Source organism: Plectropomus leopardus, chromosome 3 (genome assembly GCF_026936395.1).
Source record: "Plectropomus leopardus strain MGB_pleo_1.0 chromosome 3, ASM2693639v1, whole genome shotgun sequence".
NCBI lineage: Eukaryota > Metazoa > Chordata > Actinopteri > Perciformes > Serranidae > Plectropomus > Plectropomus leopardus.
The window spans coordinates 22,647,982-22,674,752 of record NC_142178.1 but is presented as its reverse complement, the minus strand read 5'-3'; the positions used below and the strand labels follow the sequence as shown (position 1 = coordinate 22,674,752).

The 26,771-nt window shown below is 39.7% G+C and overlaps 2 protein-coding genes across 8 annotated transcripts in view; one reads left to right on the top strand and one right to left on the bottom strand.

The window, feature by feature from the left end:
• lrba (LPS-responsive vesicle trafficking, beach and anchor containing) overlaps window positions 1–26,771 on the bottom strand; it is a 229,435-nt gene that overhangs the window by 82,799 nt on the left and 119,865 nt on the right. For 4 of the 7 annotated variants that reach the window (XM_088075889.1, XM_088075891.1, XM_088075890.1 and 1 more), the window contains exons 37-40: window positions 16,175–16,299; window positions 15,841–15,855; window positions 11,372–11,515; window positions 9,466–9,602 (exon numbers count right to left, since the gene is read on the bottom strand). In XM_088075889.1, the coding sequence (XP_087932015.1) occupies window positions 9,466–9,602; window positions 11,372–11,515; window positions 15,841–15,855; window positions 16,175–16,299 (421 nt within the window). The remainder of the gene's footprint in view (window positions 1–9,465; window positions 9,603–11,371; window positions 11,516–15,840; window positions 15,856–16,174; window positions 16,300–26,771) is intronic. The other 3 variants (XM_088075892.1, XM_042484504.2, XM_042484503.2) reach the window with 1 other exon arrangement.
• On the top strand, window positions 6,344–8,228 carry mab21l2 (mab-21-like 2). The gene has a single exon (XM_042484506.2). It carries the CDS (start codon window positions 6,773–6,775, stop codon window positions 7,850–7,852), a length of 1,080 nt encoding a protein of 359 aa, XP_042340440.1. The 5' UTR covers window positions 6,344–6,772; the 3' UTR covers window positions 7,853–8,228.

Below are 26,771 nucleotides of genomic sequence, written 5' to 3'. Positions count from 1 at the left end.
GGGAGACGGAGGGAGGGAACAAGGGAGGGAAAGAGGCCAATATGAATGAGTGAGAGTGAGGGGATCCGTTTCCTTGGACTCATTGATAATGACATACCTGCTTGGGCTGTCCGTTAGTCCTATAGCACACACTACTTAGGCTCTAACTGGAAAATCAATAGGCTCCTCTCTCAGAGACCTCTCACTGCCATGGCTCTTTCTGATTGGCAGCTGCAGCCGAAGGTCGTCCCTGGTGACCATGAGAGTTTGGCGGAGCGAGCAGGAGGAGGGGGGGAGGGGTGCGGTCCCGAGCAGTTTGACACTTTAGGGAGAGCTTAACGATATGGGACTGGTCGCTACATAACACCAGGGTGGTTTTTCTTTGACTGAGTGACCATCCATTCAGCCACTCCAGCTAACCCTGAGGAGCCGTCACCACCCCACTAATTAGAGTTACCAATGTCTTCACAATGGGGGTTTCGTCATTGCATAGTCCAAGGTTGGACATTGACCTTTAGGGAAAATTTACTGGTATTCTTTCCAAAATAGTTTAATATTTGGCCTTTGGTTAAAACCTTTCGGAAACACACCGTGGCTGTCCACAGGATTTTGAAAAAGCAGCACAGTTAAACTTGTTTCAGCTGTGTTTAGTTTTTGTGTCTTAGTTTTACAGTTAATTACATTGAGTGTTGCATGCAAACAAACTAAGAAGGAAAAAATAACATCATTTATAGTGAAGCGCTGTGATTTCTTACAAAGCCTGGTATGTGACTTTTTTGAGAGCATACATCTATTGAGTAATTTATAATATATATAACATACTATTAGCTACATGGCAGTTACAGTCATTTTAATTTGCTTTGCTCTTCCAATAAAAATACCTGTTGACATTAAGATGCCATTTTCACTAATAAATTACTTTCTTCTATTACTTCAGTCAATTATATTTGATTTTCATTGTTGTGGCACAATGAGTGATAAATTCATTCACTTCTCCTTCATAAGTTATTTACTCCTTTTATGTGACCCAGTCACAGTCCCTTACACTATCAGTATAAATACTAAGTATATTCAGTGTATTAAAGTTGATATTAAAATGTGGCAAATTAATAATTCTGGATAGTCGCAAAACTGTTGATACTGAACGCATGGGCAAAATGTTTACTGATAAAGTATTTCATTTATTTTCTGCCAAAATAAGCAATCTTATTTTTATCAGTTAATATTTATCCAAACCACAGTCTTATCTTAAACAAAGTGCTTTTGTTGCCTAAACCTAAGACAGAAGTTTGGACATGAACATGGGGTTCTGGTGTCAAGGTCCTGCACTTTGTACGCCTGTCATCCTCCTTAATCTTATGCGTTACAAGAATGTAGTTTTTCTGTTACCTGAAAGAAACATCTCTGAACATAACCCAGGCAGCCATTGCGCTGACACAACAGCGTAATTAAGAAGCAGTTTAGTAACATACATACGTAATTTCAAGACAGGGTTGTAAAGTTGCCACGGCGATGTTTTTGCAGTTAGTCCAATAAGCAATGACATGCAGTTTACGTCGAGTCTTTCAGTAAATTCAATCTGCAGCTTTGGAATTACATTTTGAAAAATTAATAAATTAAAAGCAAAATATTTTTGCCAAAAATTTGTCAAACGTACTCTGTAATTTTCAGTCTGTCACTGGAGCTGTTACACTATCCTCCACTTTATTTTCCTGCTTTTTCATTTCCGGTGTGTGATGGATTGTGGAACAACATGTCCATTAAAACCACAATCAGAAACAAAATTACTTTAATGTGCATGTCAGCATTTTTAGGCGAACTTTTTTTTTGCTGCTGTGAATGTACCTCGTATTAAATACAGTTAGAATGAGTAAAAGTTTGCTATCAGGACTCAGAATAAGTTTATAACACACTCAGATTGCAATGGGGATCCAAGGGAAGGTTCCTCCAATCACGTTTTGGTTGGTATTTCCTCTGACCAATCAGCTGGAAGCAGAGCGAATTTCACTTCCTCATTCATGCAATATTAGTAGTCTCCAGGAGTGGCTCTGCAACAATAACTCTACATGCAATATTGATGGCTTGTGTCTAAACACAGAGAGGGAGCTGCTGAACATACACAAGCACATACACACGGGCAAACACACATCTGTGCCGTGACTTCATCAGTTGTGCTATCTGCCGAGCAGATGCAGGGGCCTGCCAGGCAATTAGCTGCCTGCGATGATTTTCTTTGAGGCCTCAACGGAGGAAGCAGCTGGGTCCATCCGGGTTTGGAAGACAGCAACAAAATGTGTGAACAAGAGCATCAAAAATTTACTCGCTCAGTTCATATGTGTGCCGATGTCGGCCCGTATGCGCGTGTGTGTGTGTGTGTGTTGTGCAGCAGTGAGCCACTTTCCCCACACCTATCATGTTTCCAAGGAAAAGGGAAAAAGAGCACTACTTAAAATAGCCAAGAATTTGACTTCCCCCTCTCTTATCACTCACTTGGAATTACAAAGCACACTAACTCAAGCAGACAGAGGGAGGAAACTGTTGCACATTGTGTTGCAAAATAATCTCATTCTTTCTCTTGCCCTATTCAAATATCTATAATGCCATGTCATGCAATAAAGTGTAGCCACAACATTTGGAGATGTTCTGCAAGGACTGAAGTCATTACTGGTATGACTGTGCACCACTTGTATTTGTTGCATGCACAGTACATACTGGCAATTCAAAGTAAAGATTCAACAAGTAGATGCACAAGACTGACCAAATTATCACTGAAATGAAGTTTTTCCAAGAACATTTTCTGACATACATGAAATAGGATCCTCACATAAAGGGACCAAATATGTTTCAAATATGTTTAAAAGACAAATTATCTCTTTGTGGTTGCTTCGCTAATTGTAAACTCTGTTTTTGCAACAGTGTAGTGTACACAGTAATGAGCCACCTGGGGGTACTCAGCGTAATCTGGTAGGGGAGGAGAGAGAAGAATAAAGCTGAGACCGTAGAAAAGACAGACAGAGCAAGGACAGAGAGAAAAAAAAGATGAGAGGCAGCGAGGTTACTCATCAGCTGGCAGAGATTTGCACAGGCATGGACACTGTTTTGTGCTCGTGAGGGGATCACTGTGGAGTCGTCACACAGACTCAGATCAAAGAGCTCTCTGACAGGCCCCTGATCTTTTCTCCAGTCAATATAAACCAGGGGGGAACTCTTTAGGAACCACAGATAATTCTCAACGTTTGCAGGAGATAAAGGGCACAAAGAAGTAGCAAGAATGGATGAATTAATGAGATGGCCTTTGTCATATATATATATACATATATATATATATATTACTATGAAAGGGAAGAGCAGGGAAATAGGACAAAAGGGGGAATAAAAAATTGATTTAATGAACTAAAAAAACTAAAAACTATACTAAACGCTCCCAAAGTTGCTCCCAGCTGTCCCCGCAGTATGCTGATCATACTTCTGTCTTCCACCTACAGATTTAACTTGCAGTTCAGTGCTTCAAATGTACATACAGTTTTCTGAGACATGGCTGCTGACCTTTCCATTTCAACAAGCAAAATAGGCGGATCTAATAAAATCAAATCCACTGTATCAAGTCCACTCCACACTGCAATAAAAATGAACACAGTTGCTCAGAAACATTTCATCCAATAGGTGGGCCAAAACGGATTCATAATGTCTTTATAAAGATCTGTGTCGCCAAATATTTCATTAAGCCACAGTTATCACGTCCTTCATAACATTTGGACACTTGCTCTCCAAATTGTGTCCCTTAATCTCTCTGGAGCTGTGAGGTTGATAATAAACAGTCGTCCACAAATCAAACAGCCAGACAGTTTTTCTCATTTATTTCTCTCTGTTTCAATCTTTTTCCTATTTTTTTTCTAACTATTGCTTTACTTGAGTATGATGCAGAGGGAAGGAATGCCAAGTCTTAGTTTAACATTTCTTTTAAATTTCACAATAAATTAATGCTGCCAAGTTAACTGCTGCCACAGTTTCTCTTGATACTCAAGTAGTTCTTGGAAGAATGTCCAAATTTGGTCGATTGTGCATCACATTCAAATGCCATGACACACCAGCAAATGCTACTAAGGTTTCGCTTTGAATATTTTTTCTTGGTATATAGGGACGGTGATCTGACACTAAACCTTGCCACTGAGACCAAAGTTATTTAACTAGGTGGGAAGAAAAGCCCTGCTAAGCCAAATGTTCCTCCATGAATTGTGTACTTTATTAAAAAGTATTTATTTCAATATGTAGCCTGTGAGAAGATACTACCTTTGACCTAGATAATACAAATATGATGTGATTCCATGTTTATCTGTTTTATCTTCAGCATTCTGAAGGGATATTTGTTGACATGATATTCAGCAGATCTTTCAAACCAAACTAAATAATAGATTCCACAAATTTAATCATAGGTCACTTTACACTCCCTGAAGCCTCATCAGCACTTGCAAAAAGACTAAATGATGAAGTCCAGAAGATGTGGTAAGTATGAAGGGGGGGACTCATTAATCTTTGCCTTTTCTGAAATGTTTGTGGCTTATTTCCCTCACATAGTTGGCTACTTTATATCAGAAAAAAAGTTTTCTGGAAATCACTGAATCAATGTCTTAATATTTTCTATCATGTAAAATTATTTCTGTAACAAGTGTCATGGTGTTTGTGCTTATCTTATTTGCATTTTATTAGCGTAAAAAATCGCCCGGTGTTTGCTTTTAATGGCCACTGAAATAAGGCTTGCAAATGAACGCGGGATGCAGAGAAAATATACCGACATTTCTCAAAATATAGCATTAGAAAAGTTATAGTGTCGCTGTGATGGTGAGTAAGTGACAGAATTTGTCGACTGCACCAAAAAGGGACTCACTTAAAATTAAAACGCGTATTTAACTGAACTCTTAAGAGACTTAAAAGTAACAGAAAATGTCCAATTAGCTCGATATAATTTGACGCCAGACGCCTGTAATGACCGCGGCCTCGTTAACTGCAGCAGAGGACACCGGTGAAAGGTAACAGGCTGCGATTCGCCTAAACATTGCATATGGCTTTCACTGCGGGGTTTTTATTCTTCCAGCATGCTTACATGTCTAAATATGTCTCTCACACCGCAGCCGCTTGTCTGTGGGAGAAAGTAATGACTCTGTCCTCTTCTTATGTCCTCCAACATGAAGTCTGGGTGACAAGAGGACTTCAATTACAACCTCGGAGAGACCCCTACATGGTTAAATTATTCAGCATAGACAAGGATCATGGCGATAAACCCATGGGCAAATTAACGTGTGTGTGTGTGTGTGTGTGTGTGTGTGTGTGTGTGTGTGTGTGTGTGTGCGTGCGTGCGCGAAGCCGCGGACACACGTCTTGTTCTCTTATTTGACACAATCCAAAATATCGACTGTGTAAATAACCTAAAATGTTCAATAAAAATTTTAATTAATTTATTTAGTTAAAAAAAAAAGATCATCAGGTGCATATCTGTTCATTTTTCTGATCACTACAGTTTATATTTTCGGCTACTCTAATTCAAGCTTCCCTGAGCTCATGCTGCAGGTGCACACGACACATTTATTTATTTTTTTTTTTACCGTGCAAAAAACAACTGAAAAAGGCTATATTCAGTGGCATTAACTATTTACCGTTTATTTGAAAAAGATGCAATTTCACATGACTGTGATAAAAACATACTCGCTATAGTACTTATCCCCAGAATAACAGGGATTAGAGCTGATATTAAATGAAGAGAGTACGTTTTTAAAATGTTGACATAAATGTTTTTTTCTTTTCATTTTAAACCATATTTCCAAATAATGTGACCAAGTGATCATGTCCAGAGATGTCTAATTCAAAAAAGTAAAAATCATCCTTTAAAATTATAGAACAGATGTGCAATATTTAAGAGTAAGCCAGCACCTGCAGCCTTTTTACGATAAAAGTAGGACATGCTGTGTAAACTACAGATGAAACAAAAGAATACATGCTGTTAATACGTCTATCAAATATGAGAAAAAAAATGAAAGAAAAAAAACAGTCAATAAAAAACGGACAGAAAAGAGAAACTTATCTGCACAACTCAAGCGGCTCTAAAGTTTAAAGCTGTCACTCACACTTTGTCTACACTCCTAATCCTCAAAACGCATCGAGCGAAATTACGCGCAAAGACCAACACTGCAGACCTACAGAGTATAACACTGGAATCAGTCCTAAAGGTTTGTGTTTTCCTGTGTCGAGTTGGGATCAGCGGACAGCTCCGCGCGCCCCGGTGCTGCCGAGGCGGACTGGAGCTCCTGCGCTCTGATTGGCTGCGCGCACTGACAGCTCCGCACATGATTGCAGGAAGAGAAGCCCGACCCTCTTTCACTCTTGCTAAAGGAACCATTCATAAAGTACACAAGTCCAGCTCACAGCTGAGTGTGGACGAAAAGTGAGCGGGGGGCGCAGAGAGGAGAGGAGAACAGCGAGGAGAGATGAGTGGTCACACAAGATGTTTTAGCCTTTAGCGTCTGCAGAAGCAGGACACGGACGGTGACCCGCAACCTGAATATGAATCTACCTAGCGGTGCTGGAAGTGCTCTTGAGTTGGACTGATATTTAGCAGTTGCATCCCTATCCGTTTCCTCCTCCTCACACTGACGTCCATCCGCTGCTAAAAGCAAGAAAAAAACTTTGATTACACACTTTTCCTGCACGGGGACGCATTTGCCTCTGGCTTTACCGGTAAGCATTGGATCCGTCAGCTTACTGCGACTCTCCGGTGTACAGCCCGGACCTCTGCCCAAACATGATAGCGACGCAGGCAAAGCTGGTTTACCAGCTAAACAAATATTACAACGAGAGATGCCAAGCGCGCAAAGCGGCCATTGCGAAGACCATAAGGGAGGTTTGCAAAGTGGTGTCGGATGTCCTGAAGGAGGTGGAAGTGCAGGAGCCCCGCTTTATCAGCTCCCTCAGTGAGATAGACGCGCGCTATGAGGGGATGGAGGTCATCTCCCCCAATGAGTTCGAGGTGGTGCTTTACCTCAACCAAATGGGGGTGTTCAACTTTGTGGATGACGGCTCCTTACCCGGCTGCGCGGTGCTGAAGCTGAGCGATGGCCGCAAAAGGAGCATGTCGCTGTGGGTCGAGTTCATCACCGCCTCGGGCTACCTCTCGGCCAGAAAGATCCGCTCCAGGTTTCAGACTCTGGTGGCGCAGGCCGTGGATAAATGCAGCTACCGCGACGTGGTGAAGATGGTGGCGGACACCAGCGAGGTCAAACTACGGATCAGGGAGAGGTATGTGGTACAGATCACCCCCGCGTTCAAGTGCACGGGGATTTGGCCTAGGAGTGCAGCTCAGTGGCCCATGCCTCACATCCCATGGCCAGGTCCTAACCGGGTAGCAGAAGTAAAAGCAGAAGGGTTTAACCTCCTCTCCAAAGAGTGCTACTCGTTAACGGGGAAGCAGAGCTCGGCGGAGAGCGACGCCTGGGTGCTGCAGTTCAGCGAGGCCGAGAACAGGCTGCTGATGGCCGGCTGCAGGAAGAAGTGTCTGTCCGTCCTCAAGACTCTGAGGGACCGCCACTTGGAGCTACCGGGCCAGCCGCTCAACAACTACCACATGAAGACCCTGCTGCTGTACGAGTGCGAGAAACACCCGAGAGAGACCGACTGGGACGAGTCTTGCCTCGGAGACCGACTGAATGGCATCCTGCTGCAGCTCATATCCTGTCTGCAGTGCCGCAGATGTCCCCACTACTTCTTGCCAAACTTGGACTTGTTTCAGGGAAAGCCTCACTCAGCCCTGGAGGCTGCTGCTAAGCAGACGTGGAGGCTAGCGAGGGAAATCCTCACCAATGCGAAAAGTTTGGACAAACTATAAAGTGATTGTCGAGACATTTTGGGATAAAACTTCAGAGAAGGACAAAGATGATTCTGCAACTGATTCTCCAAGCAATGTGAAAAAAATCAGTGACAAACTAATGCAGCGAGCAAACAACAACAACAACAAAAAAAAACCTTTTAAACGGAGCAATTGGGCCACTGCCAGAGAGAAAGTGAAGGTACATTTTCAGATAAATGTCATAACTTTTAGTTGTCTTCTTTAAATGTTTTCACAAAGTGAAGAAACTTTTATTTAAATATATGCACAAAATCGTTAAGTGAAAGAATTAAATGTAGCGTGCCAAGTTCATTTTTTTCATTATGTGACTTTAAAAAAAGAAATGTTAATAAAAATGTTGCAAATTAAATTACAACTTGGCCCCGTGTCTTGACGTGTTTTGACAGCTGATATGACCGGCAAATTTGTTGCTTTTTATTTTTTGTCTGATGAGGAGAATCAGGAAATTATCCACTTTGAGGACAGAAAGCTGACCTGTGCTCAACACTGGAAAAAGAAAAAGGAAAAAAAAAAAACACTTTTGCTAAATTTAAAGAAGGAATGTGCACAGACGACTTTAGGCCATAAGTTATTTTTACAGTGCGTCACAGGCTCTAAAGGATTTTCGAATGAATGTAAATCAGCGGACTCATGTTAATATATTGGCCTGGGAGCATCTCTGTGTTTTAACAGCAGCAGGAGCTCATCAGGGCCTGCAGCAAAAACTACAGCCTTAATCTGATTAATGCCGTTGATTTTAGATAACGTGGTTTATACGACACCTTTACTGTCAAGTTCATATTCATTGATTTTGATATAAAAATGTCATTCAAATAAATGTGAATTTAAAAAATATATATTTAAATACACGAGTACACATTTTAAAAACAAATGCGATAATTTCATGCAGTGTTAAACTGAACAAACACAACCACCTGTGGGTCAGCACTCCCCTGTAGTTAAAATGAAGTAAGCACTAACTGGCGACCAAAATTACAATATTAATCCTAATTTTACTGTTTTATTATTTTAGTCTGAGCAATATATTTATGTGCATTTCTGGGTTTTTTTTAAAAAAAAAAAGTTTAACTTTTTTTTGTTTAAAAAGCTTGATGTCCACTGTTAACAGAAAGGCCCCATCCAGTTGCCGTTATGTATAACCCATAAACACAGTTAAAACAATTTATTTATTGCAAAAATATAGAATATATTATAACCACAAAACAATATTAAACGCCGTCGTCGTGTTTAATTTACTTCACAAAATATTCATGGATAAAAAATCGAATCCAAATATTTTCGGGGGAAAAATGACAGCCTGCGGGAAGTGACATTTTAGCCAATTTAAATATAGTCATGTTGTAACTTCAACGGCACACAGACAAGACCTGGATTTCTTTTTTTTTTTTTTACACAATTTCAGACTTTGAGATAAAGTTGGAAACACGCTCAAATTTTTTTTTGCTCATTTAAAAAAAACAACAACACAGAGATATTAAGGATACAAACATACTGAATAAATCAGCCTGCATAGGACTGACCAGCACTGCAGGAAATTCGAGCATTGCTTCAATAAGTTGACAATTCAAATCAATGGAGCTCGAGTGTCTTACCTTTGGATCGATGGCCTTGAAGCCCGGCTCCTCTTCATCCACCTCGAAGTAGAGCTCGGAGGAGGTGATGGACAGGGTGCCTTTCACCACAACAGCCGGAGCCACCAGCTGAGCGCTGGTGCTCAAGTTTACAGGGCCTGGAGGACAGACACAAGGCGGTCAGAGACACAAGCAGAGTGTCCCCCTCTCCATGTGGGGGGAATAGGCCTGCGCTGGTTTTACGCAGAGAAGGTAATAAAACTCAAAGAGCGATTGCAGTGAGATGATGGTTTGAGAGACAGTGTGGGCCTTCTATGTTATGGACGCGGTTAATTAACGAGGAAAGATGAAACGTGCTGAAGATAAACACACCAAAGTTCACCATCATTTGCGTCTCTTTTTTAAAGTTGGGACCGTTTCTCTTAAAAAAAAAAATGTTGATCTAAAACTATTTTTACAGTATGAAGTATATTTAAATTGGAAGGGTTCGGCAGTTTCAAACTCTGTAGTTTTCTTCCTGGAATTGATTATCTACAATTAATCGATTAGTTAAAGATAAGAAAACTATAGACTATATGATATATGAGCCAAAATAAAATATTATAGGCCTAAGTAAACTCGAACTAAAATAAATGATAACAAAGTGAGAGATAATTGTCAAAAATCGACTGTCACTCAGAATCTATAGATTGCGGGCGTTTGGTTGAAGCTCTGTTTAATCTCTCATCAATCTTAATTTATGCCAGTATGACAATGAGAGCCGGGCTCAGGGGAGCTGTGGGTGTTAGCTGTGCCCGGCTCAGCACATATGAGCCATTGTATTTGCAGATGTTGCGCTGCGGAGAAACGAGGCTGGGAGCCCGGCTTGATTTCCCTGAGCACCCGCACACTCCCGCAAACGGATGGAATAAACAGATAGATATTCATTCCTCTGCCTCTCGCGAACCCCGCGAGTCCTGACATGTTATCCGTGGGTTGAAATAACATTTTTTGTTCCGTTCAGTCAAAGGCATTCAATTACACCTGAAAGCAGACAGCTGTTTAAGAAGAGGAGCTGAACCTCCTCCGACAAGCTCTGCTCTGTTCTCGCACATCACTTTATTAGACAGGATTCAACGTTTAATCCTATTGTCCTCCAGTTGCGTTATTTTAATGGCACTCTGAGCCCCATTAATGCAGCTTAGTCTGGTGAGCGCTGTCACTGCGCATAAAAAATGCGGATTACACTGCAATCCGATTAGCGGACTATATGATATTTAATTAGGATTCTTTAAATCGCAGCAGAATCAAAAGCAACAAGATTGACAACATCGTGGGTTGGATCAAATTTAATATAAGGTCGTTGATCAGGGTCAGGGGGGAGTTTGAGTTTGGTTTTTTTTTTAGGCGATGCTGCTTTTTCTTGAGTCAGATAGTGTCCCATTTCACGGTGAGCAGTATCCTGAGATAAACTCAGCTACTGCTGGATATTTAAAAAAATGTTTAGAGAGTTGCTACTCAGGCCTGTGTTTGTGCTTGTGAAGCAAACCTCCAGTGGCAGACAGAAAAAAGAAAATACTGTGTTTTTCACCAGTGCTCTACTAGGATAGTGTTGCCATAATGAAAGAGTTTTCCAGAGTTATAATGCGGGCTAGAACTTTCTGCAAAAGTCTGTTTTCTTTGTACATAAAGAGCATTTTCACAAAATTGATGCTACAAGATATCTTAAAAAAATAAACCGCAACAGCATAAAAACAGGGAGATATGGGAGGCAGTGCATAAGACAAAGTGCTATTTAAGTCACTATTTAATGCCACAAAAAAATCCATATACGGTATATTAATCTATATGAACATTACAGTGAGCACGTTTCTTTATTTTGTGTGGGCTGCAGGACTGGGCGGGGTGGGAATGACTGAAAGGTGAAGAGCATGAGCCGTTTCTTTACCTGTTAGGTTCTCCAGGTCTTTCTCCTCTAATGATGACAAAGTGTCATCGTCTCCGTCAAGTGATGTCTCACTCTCCGAGTTTTGATTTCCCAGAGCCTGACTCCTGATGGACTGCTTGCCTTTGAGAATATCCTCCTCGGATGCTGGAGGGGAGAAAAGGAGGCTTTTTATTTTGCCCTCACAGGTCATACACAGCATTATGCATGGAGTTAAATTCATTTAATTTTGTATTGTAGGTTAACAAAATAAACCTGTTCTAGTTTATTTCAGAGCAGAATTTCATGGCTTTCAAAGTTTTCTCGATCACATGTTTGAGCAGATTTTATTTTTAACTGAAGCTACACACACTGACTCAGACATCTTTTCCCTGTAAAGAAGCAGCCATTACAAACAGTAAACAATGGCAGTGGAAACGTTATTTTTAGACTGACTAATTTAAAAAAGTTGTGCTCTATTATAAGCTATCAGCATTATTTCCCAATGCTATAATTTCAGCTACAGTTACCAGAGGTTTAGTGGCAAATAAAAACATAAAATCGAAATGAGCATAATTTACAGTTTTATTTTCAGAACTGAATTCATTAACTACTATCCAGAAAAACACACATCTATTTGAAACTACTTAGTAGAGTTAATCAGTTTGTGAATTTTGTAAAACATTATCTTGATTGCGTCGTGTTACTAGCAGCTTCCAATGGTGGGTAAAAACTTTGTTTTGCCAACAGAAAAATGTAAATTTAAAGCAAAATATAGTGGGTTCATCCTCTAATAAAACCATTTACAAAGTTGATCAGTGCTGCTGTTTAAGTCTAATTCAACAGTTAGGAGCAATGCTGACTTGTGTTGCATTTTAAGGCTTGCAGAGCAACGTGCAGGCGGACAAACTAAAAACAACGAGCAAAATGAGGTGGACAAACTGCTGACATAATACCCCTACATGCATTTTGCCCTTACACATAAAACACAACACCATTTCAAACAAAAATATATCCAAACACATTTAAAACAAAATGAGGGACTCGCGTTCCCCTTTTGATTTCAACTCAACATGACTTGAGGTTCCAAATGGATTATTTAAGAAAAATGGTAATCTGCAAACATTTACAGAGCCCTGCATTCCCCAGTGGTGCATGGTAAAGATCCACAGACACAAGTCCACAGCACGAAGACTGGCTGCCTCTTTGTAAACATAGCTGGCAAAAAAGCGAGAGCTTTCGCTGCTTCTGTGCGTGTTTTCTAATGCAGCATTCTGGTAAAAACGCACGAGACACTGAACACATAGTTTTGTTTTTACCATCACCTGAGGGCAGATCAGTTGCACTTCCTAAAAATGCACAGCCGCGTCATGTGGCCATATACTTTGAAACTGCTACAAGAGCTAGGATAAAAAATCTCTTGTCATGGAAAATATGCAGCTCACTGATATTTAGAATGGTCTTCCTGTAATTAAGCCTCCCTGGAGGATTCTTTAGTTAGCAGCACTGAAATTACTACCAGCTCCTCTAATACGTACCACATGCCATTGTATTCACACCAAGCAAGTGGACAGGGGACTTATCATGAGCTTTAAAAACAGATGTATTTCTACTTCTTTGCGTTTCACTGTAAACACGTACCGTACAACTAACATGCAGTATCAAGCCTCGAAAATACAGTCTGATGCAGCTGAACCTCGTGACTGGGCTGATCCATGCTCCTTCTGTTACCCTCAAGCACAAGTTATTAATAGGTCCTCAGTATAATACACACTGAAGTGTAAAAAAAAAAACTCACAGAAACACTGACCAGTCAGTGTGTTGTTTGGCCGAGTCTATCAGAGCAGCAAGAAAAGCTATTTTGACCAGAGTTATGTCACAGATAGAAGAAATGTACACATAAGTGACAGGCTACGTGCTAACTTCTCACTCGTTCTGTTCCTGAAGTCCATACTGTTTATTTTTTTCTTGTTTTAATTTGACAACTTTGAGGTTTTGGTGGTGTGTGTGTGTGTGTTATGCGTGTGTATGTGTGTGTCCTGTCGGTCTATGTGTGTGTTTTTGTGTGTGTGTGTGTGTGTGTGTGTGTGTGTGTGTGTGTGTACCTAGGGAATCACATTGTTCAACTTTTATCAGTTGGTCTTCAACTGTCAAAGTGTGTGTATAAATGAGCTTAAGTTAAAAGTGTTAACTAAAAACACTGACAATTAAAAAATTAAATTAAAAAAATAGTCTTAAACTCACAACAATCATTGGCTCTTAAAAATGTGAATTGTCACTTAAATTAAAGCATAATTTAAAAAGATTACAATGATAAACAGTCTATGCAAAGAGCAGGCGTGCCACATTAACAAAAAAATCCAGCAGGGCACTTCAACCTCATCACTCATCACACAGGGAGCAGAAACGTGCATAAATCCCAACGGGTTACACTTTTTTCCAGGACCCCATTTCCCCGACTGAGAGGTTCAACTACCTGCTTATACAACTCAAGGCATGCATGGTTACAGCAATTAAATTGTCAAAATTAACAAATTTGTTTTTAACGGGAGCGTAGCCAGGAGTGTGGTCATGAGGCGAGTATTGATTACCAGAACAGAGACATTAGTCTTCAGGTATTTACTCTGCCACCTCTGGTACACGGGCCCCGGACCAGACCAAATCAATCCCCCAGAAAAGATGGTTCTTTCCAGGCATAAATACATAACAGCCTACTCAAGCCTACTGGCAGCCACACACTCTCCTGTGGAAATCATCTTGGCGCGGTATGAATGATAACAGTTGTCCATACCCTTAACGCAGAAATGCACATGTTTCTCCAGATGAAAATACATATATTTCCCTCTTGTTAAAAAATGAGAAACAACACTATAGATCACTCAGTAAAAAATGCTAAATATTTTCCATTGCTTCTAATTATATGATCGAGCGTGAGATTTGAAAGAGTGCAGCCACAAGTAGCTAGAAAATTAGGGTAAATTCAGGCTTGATCTCACACTAAATATTTTCTTAGGGGGGGGTGAGACTGCATTTTCCCCTCTGCATCTGATGAATATAATTACAGCCAGATATGACCTTTGTGCTCTGTTTGAAAACTCAGCCCTGCATTCTCATCTTGAGCTCCACTTCCGTAACAAATGTCGGGTCGACTAAAACAAGACGAAAGGTTACATCAGAAAATGGATGCCGTCAGGCTTCAATGTCAAAGAGTTATTTTAATGATATATTCCCATACTTCAGCCAGCCGGGCAGTATACTCTCTTGAGGTAGCATACCCTTGCCACAACTGGCTGCTGGCTATTTTTACACAGACTTGACTTTGAAACCAAATGTCGTTTGCAGGAATTTGTCTTTTTTTCCCCCAAGTGAAGAATATATGCAGCACATAAGCTGAATAAAATTGAGACCAAATACCTGAATGACCAACTCACGGAGCACCTTCAACACATTTTCATCAGCTAAAAGGAGTCAGTGACGGTGCATGAGTGATGTGTCTGTTTTCTGTCATGAACTAACTGAAGGGAAAACAAAGAGGAATTAAGATGGAAACGAAGTAAAATTCAGAGGCTTGCTGCAGAAGAACAGCGAGCAGCTGGTCTCGGTCTCCAGCTGCCTCAACGCTGCAGCCATCACAGCGGACCACAAGTCTCTCAGGATCCCGGGATCCCCAACTCTTATTGCTTTAAGATCACATTCGTATTGACTCCTGTCACACGTGCCATTTGTCTTCGGGAATGATGTCACGTTTAAGCGGACTTTTGCAGGTGACACATGGAGGACACCTTTGGTCCACTTACTGGAGAGGGTAATAGATTGAGCTGGTAAATGTGGACCCTGTATATGACGATGAGTGCAAACCCTGGTGTCTGGGATTTTTTTTGCAGGAATGAGGGATTACATGCACTCTAGGAGAGAAATGCGACTCCCGGTGTTAATGCAGGGACATGTGTCATTTAGATATTGTGGTTATATCAGTGACTGCAGGGAACTTTTAAGTCGTTCCCAGGTGACGGCTGTTGAAAATCAGCACTTGTCTTTATAGAGAGGTGCACAGAAACAATGAAAAACTGATCTGACCCATTTAAAACTCTGTAATTTGGGTAAAAATTGAGTGTTGCTGAGGTTTTTCCAAGCCACATTAAATATTCCCACATCTCGACAGGCTCCAAGTACAATGTGGACCTTTTCTTTACAAAAATGTTTGGTAGACTGCAATTTGCATTTCACTAGCTCAATATTTAATTTGAAGGACCAATACAACTTATTACTGTCTAACAATATTGGACATTAAATCAATAAATTCACCATAATGATACACCTCAAGACACATTTATTTCCACCCACAAAGGGTCTATATTTTATCATGTTTACCACTAATCTAATTATCCTGCTAAGGAATGCATCTAAGACACAGATCGAAAATTACCTCTGATCCAAATACAAAAATCTGAACAAGGGAACAGAGTAGAGGAGGGAGCATGAATGCTACTTACCGCTGATATCAGCCACTGTTGTGCAGCAAAGAAAAAAAAAAAGAACAAAATTTCACATTTCATCTCATTCACAACCACTCAAATTGAATTTCTGAGTAAAGCATGCTAACACTGAGATTGATTATTAGTCCAGCTTTGCATAATGGGAGGCAGGGTATGAAATTACCTTTGTGAAATTTAAATGAGGGTGCTCTTTTACTGTGTCTTGTGGCGCAATAAATCTTTTACTGCAACGGGACGGCTAATTTTTATTACCTTGTACCTGGTGCTACCACCAAGAGAGCTAAGAAAGGGAGAGCAAACGACAGGAAGGGACTCAGTGGATGGGACTGACCGTGTTCGGCCGCGGCTTTGAGAGTGGCCTCGGAGTGAGTGGATCCGGAGGGGTTCCTGATGAAGCGACGTCGCCGCCTTAAATCGTCCTCCCAGTAGTCCAGGCGCCAGAACTCCCTCGGCCGGCTGCAGCGAGACAGAGGTAGCACATGTGTTAGCAATTACCAGCCAGCATGGTATAGCAGCCCAGCATTAGCACTCGGTCCGAGCGGGCGTACATAAAGCCAGCATTGTGTTTGGTGTTTTTTTTTAACCCTCGGAATCACTTTTTTAAAACATTTTCTTAGACACAAACTTAGACCCCAAATAATTGTACTTGACAATGACAGTATCTCCACCGAGGAGGATAAGGTGTTCCTTTTTCTTTTCTTTCTTTTTCCTTTTTCTCTCTTGCTGAGAAGGTGAACTGAGCACTAAGTACATCACAGTGGAATGAGCAAATGACAGCGTGATCATTTTCCACACACTTCTGTGGCACGTGCTTCCATTCGAGGCTCATTTCAAGCCCAGCAGGATACTTCTTGTCAGGACTCATGGCTAGCAGGATAAGGAGAAGGCCATTACAAACACAGAGGAGGGGGTGGATAGCATTACCAATATTAATCAATGTCTACAGCACCCATTTTTCTTTCCAATTCACATCTCCCTTTACCAGGCCTGGTCAGTAAATCATCCTGCTCTCAAGGAAAAGAAAGTGTTAACTTTTAATGAGGACTCTCTGCCACATAGCATTGTGCATGTACACTGCGTCTATAATGAAATATCACTTCTATTTTTGAGAGTGATTTAATTAAAACATAATCTAAAATATTCATTACCCATGGCTCGAAGGCACAACAAAGCTTAAGAATATCATTTTTCTCATTACATGAGTAATTGTTTCTTCTCCAGTTTAAAAGGTTTTTAATCTAAAGAACTTTTGCGTACAAAACAAGGACATTCGTGTGTCAATTAGACGGCATAAAAATCCACTTTTTCAAATTTAAAAACAGCTCGTGTTAATGATTAACAACTCAGGTGCGGGAGGGAAAAACAACATGCACATCTGTGAGACTAAATCCTGACTCTCAAATCGAATAGTCTTTTTACTTATACTAAATGTTCTCATGAGAAAATCACTTTTGGGAAATAACAAAATTCTGGTGTAGGCTTTTTTCTGGAGTTACTGTACGTGTTTTTGTTTTCAGTTAGATGTTCCTAAAACCCACTGAAAAAAATCTACCACAGTTCCTTGAAATACTGTAAATCTTTTTAATGCTGCTAGGCAAAGTAAAAAAAATAAGACCATAAAGATCAGCACTCTCATGAAACATTTAAATTCAGACACCTACAGACCCTATAGGTGCAAAAGAGTTTTATATTCCATAGGCTGACCGTTTTTGAGAAGAATAAAACCGGTAAAAAGCAAAAAAATCAGTGTCACCAATGTCTAAAATACATAAAATATTTCCAAACCAATAAAAACACAACCATGACCAGGTTATTCATAAGTGGCTGCAGCATATCCTGTGAAGGTGTAGGACGACACAGTTTATGGTTTCAGTGGCATAAGCTATGACGGGAGAACCCCGGCATACTTTATGTGATCTACGCTGCTCTGGCCGGGGGCTCCTCACAAATCTTCAGTCCAACACCAATGATCACACAGGGGCCTCTAAAAGGGAAAGGAGCTTTACGCAAGAAAATAAATACAATTTCCAAACGGGTCCCTTTAAAAGTCTGTATGCCCAGACTAATGAAAACCATTGATTATTTGATTTATCTGGACAAAAAGAGAAATCTCAAAAGGCTGGTGCAGAGTGGCTGCTGCTCAAATCTCAAGTCTGCATGTAGAGAACTCTGAAGAGTGCTTTTAATTCACATGATTCCCACACATTTTCAAGGACAAAATATCCAAACTTTCCCTGACTTTTCAAGGACCCTCTTGCCCATCATTTTTCAAACATATCAGATTCAAGCTCTATCCAAACATCATTTCAGCTATCAGGCATACAGGAGGGGAGAGATGAACCCAGTGAGAAAACTGCAAAACGTACACGATGGTAAACAAAACGTCACACTTGTATGCATATAAGAGCGACGTTATGTCGACAGCTACAGAAAATTAATTTACAGTTAATTTTAGATTATGTAGGTGTTTATCCAAGGAAGATTACTGTATCAATTACATTATACACAACAAAACTCCATGACTTTTCCCAAACCTTTAATGATTTTGACTTATTCCATGACTTTCCCAGGCCGAAATACTGTGATTGTGTAATTCCATGACTTTTCAGGTTTTCAATGACTGTGGGAGCTCTGAATTCAGTGCGTAAAAGAGACCCTTAGAATACAACTAAAATAAAAAAGATGCTTGGGAATTTTATTTAAAAAAAAAAAAAGTGAAAAAGTGAGAAATGATCTAATAACGTTTTTTTTTTTCCTGAAACTGATCACGATACCTGAACTTGTGCTAATCGACTGATGCAAAGTACCGATTCAATGCCATTGTGTTAAAAAATAATAGTAACAGCTTTATACTACGAGCCCACTTCGATGACAACAAGCTAAATAAGAAAAGGCTGAGCGGAGGCGATCTGGTGTCAGTATCTAGACCCAGAGTGTTCAGGAGATATTCTAAAACAGTGAATACAGTACTTACACAACATCAATAACATCCAGGGGTTAAAGTTTATGAGTAAACGATGTAGTATGGCATCACTACATAGACTCACACACTTGCCAATATCCGAACCAGCATTTTAGGCAGTACCACAAGCATTTACAATATTGGTTTGGTAGCAAAACAACTCTATAAAAATGGGAATTTAGATTTTCTATTATCAGAGCAATGTTTCCAGAGAGAGAGAGAGAGAGAGAGAGAGAGAGAGAGAGAGAGAGAGAGAGAGTGTGTGTGTGTGTGTGTGTGTGTGTGTGTGTGTGCAAGTTGGAAAGACACAAGGGAAGCAGGTCTGTGCAGGACCAGATTTCTCGGCAGTGACAAAGACCCCACTCCATGTTTGCATGTGATAGTCTCTGAACGCAAATGGCCACTTCATCATCCTGCCTGCAATGGTATTCATCTATGAAAATAATTATCAAGGTTGTGCAAAGCACACAGCTCCGAATCAGGACGCACTCGTCTCTCATCTCACGGACGAGGGGGGGGGGTTTGTCTGATTCACACAATACCCATTAATCCATCAGGAGGGGAACCACTGGCTGGAGTAATTAGTCAAAGCATGAGGGGGACCACCTCTGCCAGTCATATTCATCCGGTGCTCCATGAACACGCAACAATGGAAGTCCTAATGATGGGCTGCTAGAGGAGGTGGACGCACGATGAAAGATACCTCGTCATCAATCCCCAATGAGAGCGCCGGCGTAACAAGAATGGAGATGTACAGCACTGTGCAACCCCCATACCACACACCGAGTGTGTTTCCACAAAGATGATAAATTATTCAGGGCTCATCCATCCTCCTAGGGCATCCTTGGCAGAATTTACTGAAGCACCATTCTTCAAAATAACAACAATTAAAATAACAAAGGGCCAGCGTTGTGCTGTGGCTCACGCCAACCACTTGTGTAATTAGTAATTAGTTCGGTCATAAAAGGTGTCTGGAAGGCCGGCTCGTTAAGCCTGATTTGACTTTTGTCTGATGATAAAAGTGGGGGAGAAACAATCTGACAGACGGAGTGTGTGTTCCCTAAAATCTGGGCAAAATTTAAATATATAACACCGCAAGCCTTACATGTGGAAGCTCTGAGTCTGTGTGTATGAAAGAGAATTTGTTGAGCCATACCGAGTCTTTCTAATGTAGACCACATTGGCTACTGATGAAACAGAGTCCGGAAGAGTTTTATGTGAGGTAGTAAATAGTAATTACCTTTTTTTTCTTTTTTTTTTTTAAACATCTCTTGGATGCTCCTCAGGACTCTAGAGCAGTAAATTTGAGGAAGTTTACCAACACAGAGGACGAATGGGGAAGCTCAAGTTTCTTCTTTTTATGTGGCCCTGATGCTCGCTCTCCCTAACCAGTTAACAAAACAGTTATGCCTTCAATTTAATAAACTCAACACAAACCATCAACACGCCTGCAAGGAGATACTTTACTGGTGGGCTCTTTAAGATTTCAATTGCACTACTAAATTGTCCATTTACATCCAAACAGAGCAGGCGTCCAAGTAGATCTGGCGTGGTTAGGTGACACACAAAACAAATGGTTTTATTGTGAGGAGCGTTCAGTATGAGAGCTGGTTCGGGATTAATGAAATGCTTATTTGGAAAGAACAGAGTTTAGAAAAGCGGAGGGCCACGTGAAATACATTAACCATGTTCTCTATAATAAACTATTACTTGATACATGGATGCCGTTTACCCAAATAACAAGCAAGGAGCACATTTATTTAAGAATGTATAAATGCCAGTATGATATGTCAGCGGATGACTGAAAATATAACAGGTTTTCTCCCTTATTGTTTTTTTTTCCTCTTGGAATTTGATCAAACTTTTTTTAGAAGGGTGTTTTAGACCCAAATTATGTGCCTGTACTTACGATTTATTTTGTTCTGCCTCAAAATTAATTCATTTTTAAAAACAGGTAATATAGATTAATATATGGGATGATGCATTTTGCATGTTTAATTTATATATATTAGATTTTTTGTATGGCTTTTGCATTAATGTTTTTTCCCTTTTTTCTATGTATTTTCAATTAAATGTTTATTGTCAACTGTTTTGCAACCCATAGTGGTTTACAAAGCTTCCCAGCCTATTGCTGTGTATTATGTATATAAGTGTGGTTTTGATCTGACGAAGATTTATGTTGGATCAAGACAGTACTCATTAAACTTCTGTGACACAGAGTAAGTGTGCAGGCGTTACTTATTTCCTCAATGTACGCTGTTTTTTGATGGACTTGCAAACACAATGTGGGTATAATTTTGCTACCAATTTTTTTAACTGCCATTTTTAAAGCACTAATTAATATAAAGTCTTTAACACAGTAGCACTGGGCAATAGTTTTGATAAAATATCTTGATAACATTGCAATAATACTTTAGGGTTGACTATTTAAACATTTGAATATTTACACAATGCAATTTTTGATTAATAATAATAATCTGTAATTTAGATACAACAACTAAGTAGACAGAGGCAAAACATCGAACAGATAGAACAGTTAAGAAGTTTAGTTAAAAAAATGATATCATTTTATCAAGCCTTTATGATATTACAACATCCAAAATCAGTAAAATATCTGACTTCGTATCAGGACATTTATATAATAAAGATATATTGCCAAAGCCTGCAATACAAAGAGTTGCTAAAATGCTATTGTTACAATTTCGACTAAATAAAAAAGCAGAAATAAAATTTGTAATTTTATGCATTAATCTCATACATGAGTCTCCATATTTTTTTTCTTTCCTTTGTTACATTGACTGTTACAGTTTCCTGCTGCACAACCACAATTTCCCTCGGGGAATATTAAGGTTTAATCATATCCTAAATATAATACTAATCTAGCATTTAGAAACCTCAAAATACACAATCCCAATCCACTTTCCGAGTCACCTCTTTCAATCATCACGTATTATTAGTAATATCAAACAGCCAGTTTAAACATGTTAATAGATTCTCTCTGCAGCTGCTGAAAGTTTGATAGCGCTGCTATTTCTAAGGCGCGACTGTTTGTCTGCTGACAAGGACAAATGACTGCCATCCATCTACATTCAATCAGACAGGATCATCCAAGAGACGGTGCAGCACAGCTTTTCCACCATTTACAGTTTTAAAAAGTTAATTTTGTTTTAACACTAGAAACTGATATAAGAACAAGAAAAACATCACATTTCCTTCTTGGTTGTTTTCTATGATTTCATTTGAACTAATCTGTTTGGGAGCCATAGGATTTACCTTTGGTGAGTATGGAGATGTAAAGAAAACATTAAATTTTTTTTGCACAGGCTTATATTTAAAGCATTTGATATTATGTAAATACTACCATGACCTTTATCATAGCAAGCAGGACATGCGGAGTGAACATGCTTTCATATATCATTGCAAGCGACTGGTCTTTGGCACAAACAGTCATTCATAACCTTTCTGCTAAATTAATTTGGGTACAGTCAATGAGACCTGCATATGCAGAAGAGATTTCTCTCCTTGCTTATTTTATATTAATGTCAGTTCCTATTGGCAGCCCTCAAATTGCTCAAACATTGCTGCTATCCCCAAGATCATTTTGCTTTGATTTGCATAAACCATGTGTTTAGAAGAAACGGGAGCGCAGGAATAGATTGAGGATTTGTCATGTTGAGGACTGGTTGCTTGAGCGCTGGCTCTTTGTCAAAGGGTGGCAGCGATCACCTCAACGGTATCTCCAGACTCAAATTAAAATGAAACAGGACCAAATACCTTCCCACTGAAATTGTTTGGCATGATTAAGTCTTGCCGAAGTGATTTTCTACATGTGCATTAATGCTTATCCTTCCCACTCCAATGAGGTTTACAGGAGACCATCTACATGTGTGTATGTTAATTCACCTCAGCTAATGTTGTTTACAAGATTCACCAGAGGTAATGTTAGGGTCACAGACCCGGCAACGTTTCCATCTTCTCCCTTTAAATGACATGTCCACATGTAATTTTGCCCATCCTTATTATTAATTATAGGATCAAGTCATTTAATTTGTCTTTTTTTAATATGAATTTAAATATCCTGATCCAACACCGCACCAGATCTGTGATGAAATATTTGTGAAAAAAAAAAAGAAATAGTATGCATTTGAAAAAGAGAGAAAAAAAATGTAAATCTTGGCTTGCGTGCAAGCAACATGAAACAAAGCCCATGTACAGTTACATGCTTTGCTTTTATCACGCTCTTGTTAACTCCCATTCCACCGAATTTCGTGCTAACACACAAGAGTGCACACACTCTCATTACCAACACAACATAAGCACCTACCACTCCTCCCAATTAACTTCAATTTATCCAACAGCTTTCAAAAAGCGATCTAAAAAAAAGAGAGGCACTGATACTGCATCTCAGCATCATCACGGGCTTGTGAGGATCAAAGTACTCCCATGGGTGGGAGGCAAAAGGCTTCAGACTCCCCACAATGCAGTGCAGCCAAATGAAATAATGCAAATCGAGCCCTAATTACCACCGGTTTAGTGTGCAGCTTCCAATTAGCAGCAATTACACTCAGTGTAAATTCACCAACAAAAAGCCAGACAATTACACACTAATTATATCAGATTTCATGGGAGGTGAAAGGGAAAGTGTTGTGTTTAGTAAGGTAGTAAATATTGACCAAAGACAGGAGAACATGCTGTGAAAAAGCTTTTTTCCAATCAAATGAAAAATGTTGCACTTGATTTTGTTGTTTAATGTTAAAATAGCTTCACGGCTTGTTTTATTTAAATTATCAAAGCATCAACTACATAATAAATAGCGTATACAGACTTCCCCCCGCTACATGGCTGAAGTGGTACCATCTGTATTTTTGATGAAGGGTCACATTTTTCCTGTGATTTTGACAACATGCATTTAAGGCCATTTATCACCACTACTGCGAGGTAATGAGGGCATCCACTGGACCGGAGTTGCATAATTCTGCCATTACTGGCCCATTGTAATAATCTTCTGACCTCTAGCTTTCAGAGCTGATCTTGAATGGTATGACAAATCTGAACCCAGCGTTTCCAACACACCCCGAAAGAAAAACACAGTGGAGAAGCTCAAGGTCAGGTGAGATTGGGAGTCTGAAAAGGTGTCTTTTTTCATTTTTATCTTAAATTTCACATTTTTGACACAAACACGAGAACATGTTTACACCTAAATGTCAAAACAAGCAAGGAGTCACACATAAAAACTCACAGAAAACACATACTTTTAAACATAACATTTTAAACTATTTTAAAAGCTAAACATAAATTTCTGCTTAGTTTATGATTTTGAAACTACACAAAATTGGCAAAAAATGATTAAAAACTGGCCTTGCTTGGTAGCTACGGAGTTCTCTGATACTTTAATAATGAATAAACAAGCCCTTAAACTCTGTACTCCGTTGTGTGCCGTGCTCGAGTGTGATGCAGGTCTACAAGGCTCGGCAATCTCATCAAGTGAGGCTGTCTGCTATTCATGAGCACCTCCTCCCCTCTCTCCATCATACGGCTGTGCCCATTATACAGCACTTATAGCACTGTGTGTGTGTGTGTGTGTGTGTGTGTGTGTGTGTGTGTGTCAAGTGCAGCAATTCCACTGCACGGTGATTGAGATGATCATATAAACAGAAGTCTGACTAACTATAATGGTCATGTAGTTATCTCTTCATTCCAGAAAGTAACTCATATTACCTGATAAAAAAAATAAACTAAACAAAAAGCACCGCCTCTAATAAAAGTCTCTGTTTTGAATTTTACATTTTCTTTCCAATGATTTATTATGTTGCTCATATTGGGAGTTTTGTAGAGTTTAATATTACCTATAACCTAATAAGGGTCATACATTATTCAGAGATCCCACTCATTTTCATGGACAAGATTTCAAATTTTTTCCATAACTTTTCAAGTACCCATAATAAAATGTCCATGACCACGTTTAAAACCAACTTTGCGCCACCTCAACATGAAGAACAATTGAAATATAGTATGAAACTGCATAGGTATGGAAAGTGGGAATCACACCGTGAATGTCATTATTTTTCTCTTAATAAAACACATCAGTTTAAAACCCAATTCAAACATAATTTCAGCTAGCTGACACACAGGGAAGGAAAGACAGGAAGTGAGGATAAAATTAAGATATGTACGTAATGGTAAACAAATGCGACACATCCATATAGAGCAACGTTAAATCAACAAATGGCCATTAAAAAATAATTTTGACATTATGTTCCATGAAGGGTTATCCACAGATGATCACTCTATTAATTTCAAAACACACAACAAAATACCTTTACTTTTCCAAAACTTAAAAGGATTTTACTGTATTTTGTTCTCATTGTATTTCTGTTTTTCTTTACTAAACATTTTTTCTTCTGAGTGTTTATACATATTAACTGTTTTGTTAGTTGCAAATCATAACACAAACTCACTGCAGAATGAATAAATCTGTCCCTCCGCCTATAATCAATATCAGCTCCTAACATCGCAAATCTAACACAGTGAACTCTCCTGGTCTGGTCCTCTTAGGCTGGTGCTGAACTTGAACTCACACACAGGGATGGGGGTCGGTGTGAGGAAAATATACCGCCAGAATACAAGCTGAAGATCTATGAGAGTAAAGGATGATCCTAAGTCTTCCACACCCCTCACTGAGGACGTTGGTATTTTATGTGGCCCTCTTTTTCCTGCTTTAGTTGCACAAGAAAGAGCTGGATTCTAAAGATAAAGGCAATTTTTTGGCAAATGGTCAAAGTAGCAAAATAAATGACCTGCTGGTACCATGGTGTAATTACAGTGGCTGGAAGCATACCAATCTATCACAGGGACCAGGGAGGGGGGGCTGACACGCTGCAAAGGGGTTAGTCAAAGGAGATAGCCTTTGACTAACTACTGGCCCCGGACAATCGATACTGCGCAGATATTGCATCCAGGGAGAAAGGAGAAAAAAAGCCCTAAAAACTTCCCAAATGGCTTTTCATTCAGATATTGATCAGCACCCTTTTATCATGACCTTGCTCCACCAAGGCCATATACTTTCTTAAGGGTATATGAAACTCATAAATCTGAGAGTTGCTACAGAGTCACAGCGGGCTGTGAGCAGCGAGGCAGAGAAGTAGGATGGTGTAATTGGTCTTTGTGGGATGGCGGCCCTCTTTCATTCTTCATAACAAGGATTCCATTACATTTCTGAGCTGTTAGGAAGGGGACAGACAAAACTGAAGGAGCTAAACGCAGAAATGTGGTTCAAATAGATGTAAATGGTATGCGTTAAATTGGTTCAACTGAAAAGCTCTTGCCGATTCTCACCTCAAGTTTCTGTGACACATTACAAAAACTTGCCACTGCACAAATATACGTATTTCATATATTTGTGCTTCCTAAGGAAGATAAACAAATAGTACAATATTATGAACTGGTGTATTGGCTGATCTTTAAACTGGAGTGCAGGACTTTTACATACAGTCTACCGAAAACCGACCAGGGCATTATTTGAGGGGACCGGTGGTCCCTCTCTACTTGCTAGAGACCACACCCAAATTCAAAACTCACATTTATTTTAACCTCAACTATGCATGTGTAAAGTTTGGTGACTGCATCGTGCACTACTGCAATGTTATCACATTGACAACATATATCCACAGACACACAGACAGACTATAAACAACTGCCAAAATATCCAAAACAGCCTCTGTGTTAGTTCCTGTTACAATTAGTGTCTATAGTACAACATTTGGCCATGATGACACAAAAAAAGGCTCACAAGGTACAAACTATACCAGCCGTTGCAACGTTGTCATGGCTGGTAAAAAGGAACTAGCACTGCAGAGAAAAGATTAAAGAAAAAAAATTGAAGAGAGTACTCCTGAGGGCTGGATAGATGCAGCGAGCTCACCTGCAGGCAAACGTTGTAAGCACGGGTCAGCAACGCTCATAACAG